The sequence below is a fragment of the Ochotona curzoniae genome, unplaced genomic scaffold (genome assembly GCF_017591425.1).
Source record: "Ochotona curzoniae isolate NIBS_2020 unplaced genomic scaffold, NIBS_Ocur_1.0 scaffold_4701, whole genome shotgun sequence".
Taxonomy (NCBI): domain Eukaryota; kingdom Metazoa; phylum Chordata; class Mammalia; order Lagomorpha; family Ochotonidae; genus Ochotona; species Ochotona curzoniae.
In genome coordinates this window covers 31,010,098-31,029,117 of record NW_024467122.1, presented here as the reverse complement: position 1 = coordinate 31,029,117, position 19,020 = coordinate 31,010,098, and the positions used below count along the sequence as shown (strand labels likewise).

General features: G+C 43.5%; 1 protein-coding gene across 1 annotated transcript in view; it reads right to left on the bottom strand.

Moving 5' to 3' along the window:
• Positions 1-17,930, bottom strand: part of SNX6 (sorting nexin 6) — a 58,439-nt gene extending 40,509 nt beyond the window's left edge. The window contains exons 1-5 of the mRNA XM_040968368.1: positions 17,886-17,930; positions 17,680-17,727; positions 7,329-7,433; positions 6,294-6,404; positions 1,890-2,011 (exon numbers count right to left, since the gene is read on the bottom strand). Of these exons, the coding sequence (XP_040824302.1) occupies positions 1,890-2,011; positions 6,294-6,404; positions 7,329-7,433; positions 17,680-17,727; positions 17,886-17,891 (392 nt within the window). The 5' untranslated portion in view covers positions 17,892-17,930. The remainder of the gene's footprint in view (positions 1-1,889; positions 2,012-6,293; positions 6,405-7,328; positions 7,434-17,679; positions 17,728-17,885) is intronic.
• Positions 17,931-19,020: the final 1,090 nt, after the last annotated feature.

Here is a 19,020-nt window from a genome sequence, read left to right as displayed (position 1 = left end):
ACTTTTTAACACCTTAATACAAATCTAATTTTCAGGAAATATATTTTCACATTAATTATTTCCATCTAGTAGCCCAAACACACAGGATACACACCGTAAAGAAACTCATTTTTGGCACTGCCCTGAAAAAATTTGTTTAAAGGATTTTTTATGATATCAATATTCAGAATCTCAGCAACCACACAGTAATACCTGCAGATCTGAAAAAAAAAAAAAACAAAAACAAACACTCAAAGAAAAGGCTCAATATTCTTGCTTCAACTATGTGGCAGGAGGGATAAATTGTACATACCAGCAAACCAGCAGGACCAACGTTGGGAGCAGTTTGATCTCTGTGAGGGTAGTCATTCAGTGAAGACAAAAAAGAAGGATGCAGAGGATGGAGGTAGTAGCATAAACCCAACGTTCTCTGTTATCCAACCCCTAACCAGACCACAAAAGAACCATGATCAGGGCCACTAGAAAATCATAGACTCCTCAATAATAATGTGCTCTGCTAATTTCCAGTTTTCAGCCTTATAAACTTTAAGAACATATCTACTTGCTATCAAACTAGTGCTCTATTTGACACCGATAGGATTTCTGAAATATCTTATTATATTGCAACAAAGAAAATCTACTTTGAAATTACAGTCTTATGTTTAGAAGTCTGAAGAGGAGTCTGATAGTGTAATTATGCTTGAAAACAAACTATGTGGGAGAAGAAAAGGAAATACACTAAGGAGAGAAGTAATTAGAAAAAGAGCATGGAAGTGATGATAATGAAAGGAAAATTTATGTTTTTATATAACTCTCAAAATTAAGAGAAGCAATATACAGAGAATCTGAAATAACTTGAAAGTTAATAAAAGGGGAAAGATTGTTTTTCACTGTGCTTAACTTGAAAAATAAATTATCACAAGTTTTTGAAGACTGGATATATTTCTAGTATATATGAAACAGTCATGAAAATTGTTAATATTCTCTAGTTACTTTGCTCCTGTTCTGGGCTAGAGGCCATAGAAAGAGGAAACAATTATTGGGGGAGGGTAGGGAACTATATTGCATACATCTGATATTTTTTTCCCCACATATGACTTTTTTCTTTTTTTACTGTTATCTTTTACACATAACTATCATTTTAGCAATTTTATTTATTTTCATTTCATTTAAAAGGCAGAGAGACAGAGACAGAGAAAGACATAGATGTATTTGTTGGATCACTCCCTCAATGCCCCAACAGCTAGGACAAGGCCAGGCTGAAGGCAAGAGGCAAGACTCCACCCATGTCTCCTGGGTTAGTAGCACGGATTTCCATACTCAAGCTGTTACTGCTTCTTCCCAGGGTGTCCATGAGCAGCAAGATGGATCAAAGACAGAGTGGCCAGGACTTGAACCAGGCATTCTGATACGGTAAGGTATGTGTTTAACCCAAGCAGCATCTAAATGGCTGCACCAATGCTTGTTCCCACAATTTAAAAAACTAACTATGTATATTTACATACATTTATTCTATAGCATAGTCTATGAGAAACAGAAGTTTCCAAAGTATGCTTAAAAGATAAAAATAGGCTAAGAATAATTAAGGTCTTATAAGTTATCAAAAAAAAAAATCAGTCCGCACTTTTTTTTTAAATGTTATGTTCCTTTTTAGTTTTTATGAGCTTTTAGATCCCCTGTTTTCAATTTTCACTGTTCGTTTAAATAGTAAAGAATTTAACTATGAAGACAATTATTCATTCTATAATTTTCACGTAGGCTCTGATCATGGTCATCAACACTGGCTGTGTGACTTAAACCTGCATTCTGTGAGGTCACTAGGCTAAAGTGGTTAAAAGAATGGAATATCAGAGAGCATACAAAAAGGCACTAAAACAAGCACAATTAACAAACAGAACAAGATCACTTACGCTTCCAGTTCTTGCTTCATCTTTGTGAATTCTTCCTTTGTCATTGACCCTTCTCCTTCTCCAAGTTTCTGCAGTTTTTCCCGTGAAGCATCAAAATCAGGTCTCGGTGGTGCTGGTGGGATCTGCAACAGAACAAATCACTAATTTTAAGGGACATTTATTCCTAGCAGCATGTTTGACTGTCACCACCAGATGGAAAAGTTCAATGAATTCTGACTGTACAAGGCACTAGGGAAATCTAACTTCACATGAGAGAATGTAACTAATCCCAGGAATTAAAACTAAGGTAGAAATATAGCACTGGAAGAAATACAGAAGAAATGCCATTACTTCCTGGGGTAGAATAGTTCTCAAAATTCATTCTGCAGTTTCCTACATGGCAACCCAGAGTACTCAAATTTCAATGTGCCCCAGCTCTGACTACTAGCATGTATAACAAATATGTATGCCACTTTCCAAAGGATGTAAACGATATGTTTAAATGCTAATATATATTTTTAAATTATAGTCACAATAGCGTTTTAAACGTGCCTGAGAGGCAGATAGACGTAACACATCAGCTGGTTCACTCCCCCAATGACCATTACAGCTGGTACTGGGCTGGAGAAGGTGCTGGGAATGCAATCCAGGTCTTCCCTCTGGGTGGCAGCCACCCAATTACCTGGGTCATCAATGCTTCCTCCCGGGGTCTGCACTGACAGGAAGCTGCAGCCAGAAATGGAATCCAGGAACTCAAATGGGATGCAGGCTTCTGACTGCCAGCCTAACTTTAAGTTTCAACACAGTAAATTTATGTTATTTATTTTTTTTAATAATAACTAGTAATCAGAAGACCCAAAAAAAGAGAGCTAAAAAAGGGCTCTGGATTAGAGGACTGTATCAGAAGCAAGAAATGCTTTAAAAACAACAGCACCAGCATTGTGGCTCAGCAAGTTAAATAGCTGGTTGTCAAACAGTGGTGGCATGCTATATTGCAGCGACAGTTTAAAGTCCTGGCAGCTCTGCCTCTGGCCCATTTTCCCACTAATGTACCTGGGAAGGCAGTAGAGAACTACTCAAGTAGTTAGGCCCCTGTTTTTCATACAGGAGACCAGGACTGAGTTCCTGGATCCTGGTTTTGGCCTGGACAAGCTCTGACTGTGGCAGTCATTTGGGGAGTGAACCAGCAGATAGAAGATCAATCTCTACATCAGTGTGTTCTCAATCAAATAAATCATTTTTTATAAAGAGGGCCTGGCACGGTAGCCTAGTGACTGAAGTCCTAGCCTTGTATGCACCGGGATCCCATATGGGTGCTGGTTCATGTCCTGACTGCCCTGTTTCCCATCCAGCTGCTCCCTGCTTGTGGTCTGGGAGAATAGTCGAGAACAGCCCAAAGCCTTGGGACTCTGTATCCGCATGGGAGACCCGAAAGAGGTTCCTGACTACTGACTTCAGACTGGCTTTGCTCTGGTTGATGCAGCCACTTAGGGAGTAAATCAGTGGATGGAAAATATTTCTCTCTGTCTCTCTTCCTCTCTGTGTATCTGAGTTTCCAACAAGAATACATTTAAAAAAAGAGAGAGAGAGAGAGAGAATGGAGCAGATGTTTGGCTTAGTGGTTAGAACACCTGCATCCCTATACCAGAATGCCTGGGTTTTAGTTCCTACTCCACTTCTCTATCAGTTTCCTACTAATGCACCCAGGGAAGCAGGGGCTGATGGTTCGAACAGCAAGTCATTCTCACTCACAGAGAAACCTGGGCTGAGTTCAGAACTCCAAGCTTTAGCCCTGCCTTCCAATCCTGACTGTTGCGGACATCTGCGAAGTGAGTTAGCAAAGGGAACTGACTCTGTCTCCCAAATTTAAATAGGCAAAACTTTAAACTAAAACATAGAAGAGTAAGACACAAACTAACGGATAGCTTCATTTTATTCATTCATAGTCAAGGAGTAAACAATGACTTACCTTAAGTAAAAATAAAAGATCTAGAAGAAATACTTCAAAGGCAGGAAATAAGAAAAAATTATCCAAGAAGGAAAGGCCTACAGCTAGAACTACAAAGAGGGAAGTAATGGAAAGTTATAAGAGATCACTGCAGTAAAAGGGAAAAAGTTACAGAAAGAACAACTAAAAGAAAAAGGTTACAGCAAGTAAAGAAACAGTGTCAGAAATGATCAAATACTGTTTAGTACATATTTGTTGAACATCTAATAAGTCTGCTTAGGCATAACTCTATAAACACTGGACAAAGATACACAGAATCAATTCTGGTTTTTGGGGAGTCCTTAACCCACAGAAAAACAACGTAGTAACAAAGTGTTACAAGATAAGGTTGGGGGAAAAAAGGTAGAAACAGAATGGGGAAAGAACACAGTACTGATTGCTCACCAAAATCTGAATTACAGAAAAAGTAGTCACTATTGTGGCACTGCACATTAAGCCACAGCCTCTGATGCCAGTATCTCAGTGAAGTGTCAATTCAAGGTCCCACTGATTCAACTACTAATCTAGTTCTCTGCATCTGACAAAGTAGCAGAAGATGGCCCAGGTGCTTGGGTCCCTGCCACTGGGTCCTGGCTTTGGCTGGCCCAGTCCTGGCCAGTGAGGAAGGAGCCAGCAGGTGAGGCTCTTCCTGTGTCTTCTCTAACTTTGGCTTTCAAGTAAGAAAATAAATCTAAGAAATAAAAGATAAGGAACAGAACACAACAGAAAGAAAAGGAAGAAGAGAAACAAATAACTGAAAAAGGAATAGGCACCCACAAAGGATGGAAACAAAATTATTTCAAGGAAACCAAGCCAATTTAAATTTTAGAAACCTGAGCATGACTAACTGATGATGCAGAATAATCATCTCATAATTATATGACCTGATACATATTCATATTAGATATCCTCTCAAGATCTTTAATCTCTTAGAACAAGCCTGTTTAATTCAAAGAGTTGAAATTAAGTTTAATGAGGCTGGCATTGTGGCTTAGCAGGTAAAACCACAACCAGTGCTTACATCCTATATTGGTGCTGAAAGCTCCATTTGTGATTCAGCTCCCTGCTAATGTGTCTAGGAAAGTAGCAGAAAATGGCCCAAACACTTGGCTCGCTGCACTCACGTGGCAGATCCATCCAGAAGCTCCTGGCTCCTGGCATTGGATCAGCCCATCTCCAGCCACTGTGACCATTTGGGGAGTGAACCAGCAGATACACAATCTGTCTCTTCTCTCCCTCCCCTCCTCTCTCTATAGTTCTGTCTTTCAAATAAATCATTTTTAAAGTTTTTTAAAGTTTAAATGAGAACACAAAATATCCAGTCTGAAATTTGACAAATTAGGATAAAAGGTGATAGCCAATTTTTTTTAAAAAAGATTTATTTTATTTTTATTACAAAGTCAGACATACAGAGAGGAGGAGAGACAGAGAGGAAGATCTTCGGTCTGATGATTCACTCCCCAAGTGACCGCAAGGGCTAAGAACCTCCTCCAGGTCTCCCACGTGGGCGCAGGGTCCCAAGGATTTGGGCCATCCTAGACTGCCCTCGCAGGCCACACGCAGGGAGCTGGATGGGAAGTGGAGCTGCTGGGATCAGAACCAGCGCCCACATGGGATCCCGGTGCATTCAAGGCGAGGATTTTAGCGGCTAGGCCATGCCACCGGGCCCCCAAAATATTTTAAAGATTTATTTTTATTATTTTTTCATTGGAAAGGCGGATATACAGAGAGGAGAGACAGAGAGGAAGATCTTCCGTCCGATGATTCATTCCCCAAGTGAGCGCAACGGGCCGATACTATGCCGATCCGAAGCCAGGAGCCTATGCCGATCCGAAGCCAGGAGCCTCCTCCGGGTCTCCCACGCGGGTGCAGGGTCCCAAAGCTTTGGGCCGTCCTCGACTGCTTTCCCAGGCCACAGGCAGGGAGCTGGAAGGGAAGCAGGGCTGCCGGGATTAGAACCGGCGCCCATATGGGATCCCGGGCGTGCAAGGCGAGGACCTTTAACCACTTGCGCCACCGCGCCGGGCCCCAAAATATTTTAAAAGTACTTTTTAATGTCACCATTTTTAAAAAGATTTAGTTATTTTGGGGTTCAGCGCAATAATCTAATGCCTAAAGTCCCACATGGGTGCAGGTTTGTGTCTTGGCAGCCTCGCTTCCCATCCAGCTCCCTGCTTGTGGTCTGGGAAAGCAGTCGAGGATGGCCCAAAGCCTTGGGACCCTGCATCCACAAGGGAGATCCAAAGGAAACTCCTGGCTTTAGCTCAGCTCTGGCTGTTGCAGCCATCTGGGGAACGAACCAAAAGATAGAACAACTCTCTGTCATTCCTTCTTTCTGTGTAGCTCTGATATTCAAATAAAAATAAGTCATTTTTCAAATATGCGCAAAGATTTCAACACTCCACAAAATTAGATTAAAATGAAATCTCAATACTTACTATGTAACCTGCATAGTCTTCATTTTCAACGAAGGAATCATGAAGCCAAATAAATTCCTCATGTTGTCGAACAACAGAAAACTCATTCTGTTTAAAATTTGGCAACGAACTCTGCAAAGACATTCATGTAAGTCAGAATTACAATAAGAAGTTTTTAATAAGCATATTATATCAGGTTCTAAAAAATTAATCTTAACTGAAAGACTATCAGTGTCTTTAATATAAAACCCTGAGATATATAAACAAAATAATCCTCAGATCTTTGGGAAACCAAGTTGACAAGCATTTATCAGATTGTACTTCAAGTACTAAAAAGTTATCCTATTGGAGCCAGGGCAGTGATTAGCAAGCTAATCCTCCTCCCATCTCATACACGTACTGGTTCAAGTCCTGGCTGCTCTGCCTCCTGGCATTCTCTCTCTCCCCTTCCAATAAAAATAAGTAAAATTTTATAAAGAAGTTATACTAAGTCATGTACCAAAAATCTAGAGAGTCGATTTTATATTATGCTAGGCCCTGTGAATTACTAAAACATTAATTAAAAAAAAGAAAGTGAAGTTGCCTAAAACATATTTGTTAAAGGGCCTGGCATAGTAGCTTGGTAGCTGAAATCCTTGCCTTGCATGCATATGGGTGCCAGTTCTAATCCTGACAGTTCCACTTCCCATCCAGCTCTCTGCTTATGGCCTGGGAAAGCAGTCAAGCACAGCCCAAAGCTTTGGGACCATGCACCTTTGTTGGAGACCCGGAGGAAGTTCCTGGTTCCTGGCTTCGGATGCGCTCAGCTCCAGCCGTTACGGCCATTTGGGGAGTGAACCATTAGACAGATCTTCCTCTGTCTCTCCTCCTCTTTGTTTATTTGACTTTGCAATAAAAATAAATAAATCTTAAGAACACATATTTGTTAAAAATAATAGTGAATTATAAACTAAAATAGTTTCTTTTTCCACTTTGTTCAAAACTAGGTTCCATTCGATATGTGGTTGCATATTCCATTAGCACAATCAACAGCTAAAATGCAAAAACCAGATTTACCTTTGTGTGCACTGTGAATTTTACTTTGTCTCTCTCACTAAGGGCATCGGAAATGTCAACCTGCAGGGCGGCATCACTTTGAAGATCTACATTTATTGCTTTAAGCTGGAAAAAGAAAGAAATATTCCAATCAAAGTTCCGTGTGTGCTTTTATATAAATTCATTTTCCCAGACAAAAAGACAATAAAAAAGTAATTGTAAGTTCAAAAAGTGTTCAATTTGATTTACACAAATTTTGTGGCAGATACTTTGAGTAAAGTTAACTATAATTTTTATTCTGTATAATATTCTATCCTGTGTAAGTAACTAAGTAAATCACTATTCATTAATGACCAATAAAACCACTATTTTCCAGGGGCTGGAGTTGTGGCACAGTAGGTTAAATCCTCTTTATGTTGGAGTGCTTATACTAGGTTGAGTCATGGCTACTCCATTTCCCACCTATTTCTTTTTTTTTGTTTTTTAAAGATTTATTTTATTTTTATTACAAAGTCAGATATACAGAGAGGAGGAGAGACAGAGAGGAAGATCTTCTGTTCACTAATTGACTCCCCAAGCGGCTGCAATGGCCGGAGCTGATCTGCACCAAAGCCAGGAGACAAGGAGCTTCCTCCAGGTCTCCCACATGAGTGCAAGGTCCCAAGGCTTTGGGCCATCTTTGACTGCTTTCCCAGCCATAAGCAGGGAGCTGGATGGGAAGTGGAGCTGCCAGGATTAGAACCGGCGCCCATATGGGATCCCGGCGTGTTCAAGGTGAGGACTTTAGCTACTAGACCACGCCGCCGGGCCCTCCCAGCTACTTCTTACTAACGTATAAGAGCAAGCAGCAAAAAATTCTGGCTGCTCCACTTCCCGTTCAGCTCCCTGCTTGTGGCCTGGGAAAGCAATAGAGGACAACCCAAAGCCTTGGGACCCTGCGCCCACCTTAGAGATGCAGAAGCAGGTCTTGGTTCCTTGCTTCAGATTGGCTCAGTCTTGATTGTTTTGGCCACTTGTAGGGCGAATTAGCAGACAAAAGATCTTTCTGTCTCACCTTCTCCCTGTAAATTTACCTTTCCAATGAAAATAAATCTTTAGAATAAAAACAAAAAAAAAAAGTTCTTGTGTTCTATAGTTAAGGAATATGGCCACCATTTAGGGCAATTAAAATAACATTAATATTTAGGTGTTAGCATTTTGGAGTAGCACACTAAGATTGCCTGTGAGGCCGGCATCCATAGTGGCACTAGCTACAGAATCTCAATTGCTTTACTTCCAATCCAGCTCACTGCTATTGTGCCTGGGAAACCAGCAGTGACGGTTCGAGTGCCTGGGCACCTGCTACCCATGTGGGAGACCTAAATGGAATTCCAGAATCCTTGGCTTTGACCTGACACAGCCCTGGCCATTTGGAAAGTGAAACCAGCAAAAGAATCTCTCTGCTTCTCTAACTCCTTTGAACTCTTCTTTTGGAATAAATAAGTTATCCTTTAAGAAATTAAGTAATAGGGCCAGGCACAGTAGCTTCGTGGCTCAAGTCCTCGCCTTGAAGCACCTGGATCTCATATGGGCACCAGTTTTAACCCTGGCAGCCTCACTTCCCATCCAGCTCCCTGCTTGTGGCTGGGAAAGCAGTCGAGGACAGCCCAATGCTTTGGGACCCTGCACCCATGTGCGAGACCCAGAGGAAGTTCCTGGTTCCTTGCTCCAGATCAGCACAGCACTGGCCGTTGCGCTCACTTGGGGAATGAATCATTGGACGGAAGATCTTCCTCTCTGTCTCTCCTCCTCTCTGTATATCTGACTTTCCAATAAAAATAAATGTTTAAAAAAGGAAGTTGAGTAATAATTTTAACTACTTCTTTAAGTTTTGGAATAAATAATGAAACTATTAAATGTGGGTTTTTTTTTTCCTTTAGAGATTTATTTCCTTGAAAGACACAGTTACAGAAAAATATAGACAGAGAGATCTCTTATTTGCTGTTTCATTCATTCCCAAACGGCCACAAAAGCTGGAGCTGGGGTGGTCCGATTCAGCTTTTTCTGGGTTTCCCAAGTGGGTGCAAAGGCTCAAGCACTTAGATTGCTTAGGTCCTAGGCACATTAGAAGAAAGCTGGATCAGAAATGAAGCAGCGTGGACTTGAACTGGTGCCCATATTGGATGTTGGCGCCACAGTGCAGGCCCCCTTAAATACGGTTAAATACATTATATATGTTAAGCACTAAGAAAGATACTACTCAATGAATGACTCTAGGGGCCAATGTATGATATAGCAGGCTAAATCACCATTTACACAATGCTGGCATTCCATATCAGGGTGCTTTTGAAAATCTCAGCTATCCTGCTTCCAATCCAGCTTCCTAAAGCTCCTTGGAAAGCCAAATGCCCAAGTACCTGGACTCCTGGCTTTAAGGAGGAAACCAACAGATGGATGCTTGACCTCTCTGCTTTCTTTCTCTATTTCTGAAATTCTTTCTTTGCTCTCTTTCAAGATTTATTTTTATTGGAAAGTCAGATTTACAGGGGTAAGGAGACAGAGAGAAAAAACTCTTCCATCCGCTGGTTTACTCCCCGAGTGCAAAATCCAGAGCTGAGCTGATCTGAAGATGGATCCAGGAGCTTCTTTCGGGTTTCTCACATGGGTGCAGGATCCCAAAGCTTTGGACCATCCTTGACTGCTTTCCCAGCCACAAGCAGGGATCTTGATGGGAAATGAAGCAAGGAGGACAGGAACAAGTGCCCATATGGGATCCCTGTGCATGTAAGGTGAGGATTTAACCACTGAGCCATTGCTCTAGGCAATACTCCATACTCTTCCAAATGAGTATATACATAAATCTTTAAAGGTACCACCAGCAAAACCAGCATACATCCATGTGTGCCAGTTTGAATTCCAGCTACGTTGCTTCCTATCCAACTGCCTGTTAACACACCTGAGAAGGCAGAGGAGGATGGCCCAACTGATTGGACCCCCTGCCTCTCACATGGGAAATGAGGACAGAGTTCTTCGCTCCTAGATTTGTCCTAGCCCAGCCCTGGCTTACAGCTATTTGGGGATTGAACTAGCAGACAGGAAAATCTCTATCTCTTTCAAACAAATAAACAAACCTGTTCTTAAAAATAATAATTATAACCAACCATCTTATTATCTTCCCCCAACCCCTGCTGTTTTCCTTTGTGGTTTGTGTTTTTTCTTCCTCCCCTGCCCAGCCCAGCACTTACTCAGTCAGTAGACCCTATCAATGCTATCTCCTAAACCTTGCTTTAACATGTTCCTCCTTTTATTCCCTCTTCCACTGTTTTAGTTCTATCTTCATTTTTCACCTGAACTGTCAATATAACCTATTAACTGGCTTCTTCACTGGCTGAGGTATATCAATCCATTCTCCAAGCCAGCAAAATCTATCATATTATTTCCATTGCTCCTGTCTTTCCCAGCTTTAAATCCCTAGCACTTCTTCTCTCTCTCCTCCTCTCTGTATATCTGACTTTGTAATAAAAATAAATAAATCTTTAAAAAAAAATGGTCTCGGTGGAGTGGCCTAGCAGTTAAAGTCCTCACCTTGAACACACCAGGATCCCATATGGGCAGTGGTTTGTATCCTGGCAGCCCCATTTCCCTTCCCATCCAGCTCCCTGCTTGTGGCCTGGGAAAGCAGTCAAGGACGGCCCAAAGCCTTTGGACCCTGTACCCATGTGGGAGACCCGGAAGAGGCTCCTGGCTTCGGATCGGCGCATCACTAGCTGTTGCGGTGGGGAGTGAATCATCGGATGGAAGATCTTCCTCTCTATCTCTCCTCCTCTCTGTCTGACTTTGCAATAAAAATACAATAAATCTTAAAATAAATAAATAAATAAATAGATAGATAAAATCCCTAGCACTTTCCACCACATGGAATCTTTACCATGATGCACTTACACTCTATCTGGTAAAAACAGGCACTCCAAGAGGAATCACATTACCTACAAAAGCTATCCCGTCTGCTGGCAGGTCTTGCTTCTTTCCCGCAAGAGTCTACAATATTTAACAATATTTAGTTCATTTTGGTGACAGCATGGTGCTAAGAACACCCTAGAATCAGACTGCTGCATGTGACAGCACTTCCTACCAGCTGTATGACCTTGGGCAAGTCACTTACTCTCTTTAGACCTTGGTTCTCCTTCCCAAAGCAGGAATAACAGCAGCAACTACTTCCTAAGGACTTGAGAATTAAGCTGACATATCAAATCGTGTAATTGCTGTGGTAAGTGGTCAATTAGTATGTCTTCACTATTGCCCTTTCCCCAAAGTGAAACACACTGTCTTGTGTTCCCACAGGACTTGATCACAACGGACTGTACCTATTCCCCTCACTACAATGTAAGGGCCCAGGCAGGAACTTGGTCTTACTCATGTTTTTTTATTCCCAGCTAACACAACACAAGCGTGGAATGTTGTCTAGACACAAAGTCAAGTGCAATCATCTAGGTCAAGTCTTAGAAGAAGCTGAATTTTAAGTGAAAGAAGAGGTGAAGAGTAAAAAAGAGCTCCATGACACTGCAGACATTACAGGGCAGAAGGGGAGGGCGAGTGATTTGCCCAGCTGTTGGGATGTCCCAGTCCATTTCCTGCTCCAACTCGAGTCCAGCTGCCCGTTGATGCAAACCCTGGGCAGCAGGTGATGGCCTGTGTCGGGTTCCTGTCACCTAGTTCTCTGGGTCCTGCTCTGGCTGTCTGGTCACTGCAGATATTTTGGGTCAGTAATCAGTCAGTAAGAGTGTTCTCTCAATAAATTTGAAAAAGTACAGAGATGCTTGAGCAATTACAAGTTGGGTGGAGTAACTCCACTGAGAAATGAACAGTATAAAGTGTTGGCATGAAGAGTTTGGATCTTACTCCCAAAGAATGTGGTCCTTTTGATCGGTGATGCCATATGGTTTTGTCATGTTAGTTACACAATGTCAAAATCGGGTTAAAAATTTGAAGGCTGGGGGCCAGTGTTGTGGCATAATAGACTAATCTTCCGCCTGCTGATGCTGGCACCCCGTAAGGGTGCTAGTTCTAGCCCCCACTGCCCCACCTTCTGATCCAGCTCTGGGTTTAAGGTCTGAGAAGGCAGCGGAGGATGGGTCCCTATGTCATGTTGGAGACTTGATGGAGGCTCCTGACTCCCAGCTTTGAACAGACTCTGCCATGGTCATTGCAACTATTTGGAGAGTGAGCCAGCAGAGAGGATTGCTCATGAGCACTCTGTGTGATTCTGACTTTCAAGTAAAACAAATAAATCTTTAAAAATCAAAGACTAAAGACAGAGGTTAATAATAGGGGAGGGAAAAGGGAAATTTTGGTTAAAATGTACAAACTCTCAGTTAAGAATAAATTTTGAAAATGTTTAGTAATTGTGACATTTAATAATAAATTACTGAAAGTAGATCTTAAGTGTTTTAACATACATAATGACCCAGGCAAGAAGTAAACAGCAAGGACTCTATAACAGAGGCCATACAAATAAAAGATAAGGGAAAAAGTTCCCAGGTGAAATTCACTAGCCTCAATACTATTCAGGCTACAAGATAATTCAGAGGTTTCTCGTACAATTAGAGAATGACGCCACTAACGAAGAGAAGGAATAGAGAGGGAAGAGAGAAGCCTGGGGTCCAGGAAATGATGTAGTTATTCCATCTAAAGTAATTTTTGAAAGCAATAAACATATTATTTAGGAACGAAATTAAATTATACAAGCCAAGTATAATTCTGGCATGCACTGCTCTTATTTAACAAGCATACTGGAGCAAAATGCGTCCAGCTCAAAGGGTTCATTTAGGGGCAGACACTAAGACTCATCACTTTAAACTACTGCTCGGAATGCCCACATTCCAAACTACAGGGACAGTTTTTACCCTGTCTCCTCTATTCTTTCCTTCCATTTTACAGAAAAATTTACTTGGTTTATTTGAAAGGCAAAGTACTCAGAGAGACAAAGATCTTCCATCCACTGGTTCTCTCCCCAGCCGCCCACAATGGCCAAAACTGGGCTAGCCCCAACCCAGAAGCCAGAAGCTTCTTCTAAGCTTTCCGTGTGGGTAAGACCCAAGCAGCTGGTTATCCTCTGATGTTTTCCCAGGCACTGTAGCAGGTGGGCTGGATCAGAAGTGGAACATCTGGGACTACAACAGGTACCTGGCTTCAGACAAGCCTAGGCAGCAGCCCCACTTACTAGGGCCAAGGTGTCAGTCCCTCCTCTGCTTCTAACCCAGCTTCCTGCTACTGCATCCCAGGAGGCAGCAGATCACAGCTCAGGAGATTGGCCCTGGGCACCTGCATCTGAGTACAGGATGGAATTCCAGGATCCAGGCTTCAGTCTGGCACACAGGGAATGAGGAAGAGAACGGAAAAGTTCTCTGTTGTAAGTAGATGAAAATGAACAATTTTTTTAAAAAAGATGCATGTGTTCACTAATATGTCTTTCATGAATGGGTTAGTCTATCTTGTAGAGCTGGGGCTTAAAGAGACCAAAACATGGGGCTGGTGTCGTGGCATACCAAGTTAGGCCAGCATCCCACGTGAATGCTGGTTTGAGTTTCAGCTGATCCATTTCCAATCCAGCTTCCTGGTAATGTGTCTGCTAAAACAGAGGATGACCCCAATGCTTGTAACATGCTTGTATCCCTGCACCCACGTGGGAGACCCAAAAGCAGCTCCTGACTGGCTTCTGACTTCAGCCTAGCCTAGCCCACCTCATTTGGAGAGTGAACCAGCAGATGGAAAATCTCTCTGCCTTTCCTCCTCTCTTGATAACTCTACCTTTTAAAAGTAAATTAAAAATAAGCCTTAAAAAAAAAGAAATCAAAACATGAACAATGATTTTCAGCATCAGATATTTTTTTAAAGATCTACTTATTCTTTTTATTACAAAGTCAGATTACAGAGAGAATTTTCTGTTCACTGATTCACTCCTCAGATGATCGCAACGGTCGATGCTATCCTGACCCGAAGCCAAGATCCAGGAACTTCTTCTGGGTCTCCCACGTTGGTGCAGGGTCCCAAAGCTTTGGGCCGTCCTCAACTGCCTTCCCAGGCCACAAGCAGGGAGATGGATGGGAAGTTGAGCTGCTGGGATTAGAACTGGCGCCCATATGGGATCCCGGAACGTTCAAGGCGAGAACTTTAGCCACTAGGCCACGGTGCCGGGCCCAACATTGGGTATTTTTAAAGCCTACCTTTTTGATTTCTCACAAAAGTTTTCTTAAAGCTCAAGGATTCTATTCTAACTTAACACTTATGAAATATTTTAAATTACTGACTTGGTCCTGGTGCAATAGCATAGTGGCTATACCTTTTGTATAACTAAATGGATATCACTTGTATGAGAACAGCTCAGTGAATGATAACACTTGGTGGAATAAACAAAACAAAAGGAGTTCCAAACAAAAGTATACAAATGTTGATGGGTTTTGTTGATAAGCTCAATACCTCCTCCCTTATCCCACATAACCTTCAGTGTATAAAGTGTGATGCCCCTAATAAACTTTTCCACCATGAAAAAAATAAATAAATAAAAAAGAAATCTTTAAACAAAAAAACTACTGGGCCCAGCATGATAACCTAGCTGGGTTCCATATGTGCACCAGTTCTAATCCCGGCAGCCCCTCTTCCCATCCAGCTCCCTGCTTGTGGTCTAGGAAAGCAGTTGAGGATGGCTCAGAGCTTTGGGACCCTGCACCCATGTGGGGAGACCTGGAAGAAGTTCCTGGGTACTTGTTAAAAATGCAGTTATCTGTGATGCAGCAAGGCAAGCCTCCACCTGTGACATCAGCATTCCATGTGGGCAATGAATGCATTCATCTCCCCTTTTCTCCACTCCATGAGATTCAGATTTAGCAAAGATATACTATTCAGAAGCTTTTATTTCCCCCAACAGCCTAGGTGATTCTGAGGCAAGTATTTTAAGGCCACCTTGCAAGAACATACCCCACCCAGACGTGAGAGAAGCAGCGTGAAGTCCAGCTTTGTCACTCACTGCTACATAAGGGGGCTATGGATAGGTTCAGAAGACAATGAGAAATTAAAAAAAAGAAGGAAACATCTTTTGAAGTGCCTAACACAGTACCCATTTATAATTATTACTGTGACTCACCCAATTCCACAGGACAAAAGTAAGAACAAACTAGACACATCTATGTATTCATCAAGACCTTCTAAAATTAAAAGCCAAGTCTGGCGCAGTAGCCTAACACCTAAAGTCCTCACTTTGCATGCGCAGGGATCCCATATGAGTGCCGGTTCTAATTCCGGCAGCTCCGCTTACCATCCAGCTCCCTGCTTGTGGCTGGGAAAGCAGTCGAAGATGGCCCAAAGCCTTGGGACCTTGCACTCATGTGGGGGACCTGGAGGAAGCTCCTTGTCTCCTGGCTTTGGAGCAGATCAGCTCCGGCCATTGCAGCCGCTTGGGGAGTCAATCAGTGAACAGAAGATCTTCCTCTCTGTCTCTCCTCCTCTCTGCATATCTGACTTTCCAATCAAAATAGGATTAAAATTATCCAAATGCATGATTTTTCCCCATCTTCAAGCTAAAAGTCTCATGTACACAATTCTACATGAATTTCTCATCAGGCATGTTCTTTATCTTCCTCTCCCTTTAATTTTGTAATACACAAAAAAGTTTCCAGACACGGCAAAAAGTTTCCTACTCCATAGCAAATCCTACCAAAGGCACAGAACCATGAACACAAATAATCAGCAGAACATGCTCATTTCTCAGCTCCTCATTGCAAATATCTCAGAAGCTAATGCTTAATGAAATACTGGTCAGATTTTACCCAAAGCAAATTCTGTTTGCTTTTCCTGGTAGTTCAGAAAAATAAGACACAGAATTGCTTTCTTAAAAAAAAAAAGTAGATAAACTCAGTATAGTTGTGCTATAATCAATTTCTCAGGTCATTAACTCATCTCCCCTATTTAAAAATATAAAATGAAAGCTATAATGTGTTCATCTCATTTTCCTTTCTTATCCCAGAAGATACACATGCTTTTACACAAATACATCATCTTGTGATTCACAAGAAACTGAATTTTTGAAGCAATGGGTCATTTTCTACGTAATGCTTTTGTGCAAACTGGATTAATGGATCATTTATAAAGCCACATTGTACCATACTTTCCAGATATCTAAAGCTGTAGAAAGCTCATCTCCTATTATTAATAGCAACAATACCTATCGATCCCCTCCAGAAACACATGGGTAACGAAAAACAAAACAGAAGGCTAAAGTGCCAGCTGTTAGATGTGAAGCAATCACGAGACTGTGGGGTGCCAATTATCATATCAATATTTTTCAAGTGCTCACCGGTACAAGGCACCTTACATCAGCCAAGGCAAATGGGGGGAGGGGAAGGAGAGAGAGGGAGGACTCGCATCAGGAAGGCCCTTTCTCAAATGGAATGCAACCTGCCTCAGAAGGCCAAGGGTAAAACAGAGATTAGGAAGGCCTGGCAGCGGCTGAGAAAGGGAAATGTTGGTCAAAGGGTACAATCTCAGCTCCTAAGGTAAGTTCCGAAGATCTGCTGTACAGCATAGTAACTGTAATTGCTAACTAAGGATGGGTCCCAAGTGTTTTCACTCACAAAACTGTTAACTAGGTGAGGGGATGGATCTGTTAGCTTGACTGTGTTCATCACAACATAAACGTGCATCAAAACACGTTACATGCCTTAAAAATATATATTATATATAATTTATGAATCATATACCAATAAAGCTAGAAGGGAATACAAAACCAGTAAACCCTTACAAAACATGCGTTTGGGGAGTTTTCTTTTGATTATAGAAAACGTGCGGTGGGCTACAAGCACTTTGCAAAATCTAGCAGAGTATTAAAGAAGAGTCCAGATTAGGCGATTGTAAAATAAAAAATCACTGCAAGGGGATAACTTAAAATAAGCTCCTACTGTTGGGGGAGAGGGGGCGGAGAGCGTGTAGCAGAGGGTCTCTGAGAGGTCTACACTGCGAGAAAACCCAGGGTGAGGCCGGGAAGGTGTGAGAAGTGATTTTTGTCGTCCCAAAGTGGCCAGGGTGGGGGCGTTAGCGCTCCAGGCCCCATCTTCACTTCTCTATCTGCACCCCGACCTGGAAGGGGGCAGGAAGACCAAAGGAGGGTCCCACCTCGGTTAGGGGGACAAGAAAGAGGCCGCCGGTCCCGGGGAAAATCAGGGTCGGTGTGGCCCCCCCAGGGAGGGAGGGCTTGAGGAGGGCGGGGCGCGGGGCGGTGAAGAACCCCAAAGGACGACGCCGGGGAGGAGGTGCAGCGCAGCCGGGGACCCCTCCCCACACCACACCCAGGAGCCGAGGCAGAGGAAGGAAGGTTCCGAGAGAGGAGGCGGCAAAAACTTACTCCGCGGTCTTCCTCAGAGAGGAAGTCGGGGCCGTCGTCCAGGCCTTCCTGCGGGGTCGACAGGCCCAGCGCGCCGGGAGGGAGAAGGTGGGAAGGGGGAGACACAAAGGGAGACATTAGTGCCAGGCCGGAGCGGTCCCCGCGCCCGCCCCGTGCCCGCCGTCCCCACCGCGCGCCCGGGGCTCGGCGCCGCGGAGAACACCCACCATCATGGCTGCTCCGGGGTGAGGGCTAGCGCAGGCGCGCACTGCACCGGCAACCGGAGGGAGCCGGCGGCAGCGACGGGGTGGGGCGGGGCCGGAGGGGCGGGGCCCGGCGCAGCCCCGCCCCTCCCCATGCTCCCGGGGGGGGGGGCGGGGGATCCGCGATCGCGGAGGAGGGAGGTCAGCGCCCGGGGAACAAGGTCGAAGCTCCGAAGCTTGCGACAGACGGATGGTCCAGACCCGGTCGGCTGAGGCAGCCTGCGACTGCCGGTGCTGCGACCCTTCGGCCACACGGGAGAGCTGTCCGGTTGTTTTGCCCTAAAGGCTCCGGCAAGAAATGCTTCCCGAGCCCTCCGGAAGCCACAGCCGCTCATCTCCTCTTTGTGTTGAGCCGTACGATAATTAATCACAATTAATACCAGCTTGCTTATGGAAGTTACGGGAACCATGGACCTTCACACAGTAAACAGTCAGGGGCTGTAATCAAGCTTTTACTGCTGACGAGGTAATAACTGCCTCGGGGTTTGGGACGCTAATGGGAGCGCTATAAAAAAAAAAGGACAGAGAGCGAAAGGAGCTGTTCTCATTATGAATATTTCTTTCCTTAATGCCAACAAATCTCCCCAGGTCTCCTATGTCAGCTGGAATCGCTCCACACGGAGCCTCAAATCAGACAAAATGCTTCCCAACCCTTGCCCCACCTCATCTGCTGCACACACCCAACTCCCTGCTTCCTTTCAGTTAATGACATCACCAGAGTCCAGTGTGTAAGCTGGAAACCTCAGTCCTAATCAATCTTTCCTCTTCCTGGAAATTCTACTGCTTCCATGGTAGGTTGCTTCTCTGCTTCACCTTTTGAATTGCTCCCACAACCTCCACTGCCACTGTAATTACTATTAGCCTTGTCCAGAGCTTCCCAAGACTCCCGTAACTTCTTATTTTCCTCACTCTCCTCTCCTACTCACTGCTGCCCGCTGTCCTCTGAGGACACTGGTAATGATTATGGCTTGCTCCAGAACCTTTATCAGGCCCCGGCGCGGTGACCTAGCGGCTGAAGTAGTCTCCTTGAACTCACCAGGATCCCATACGGGTGCCAGTTCTAATGCTGGCTGTGGCCTGGGAAAGCAGTCCAGAATGG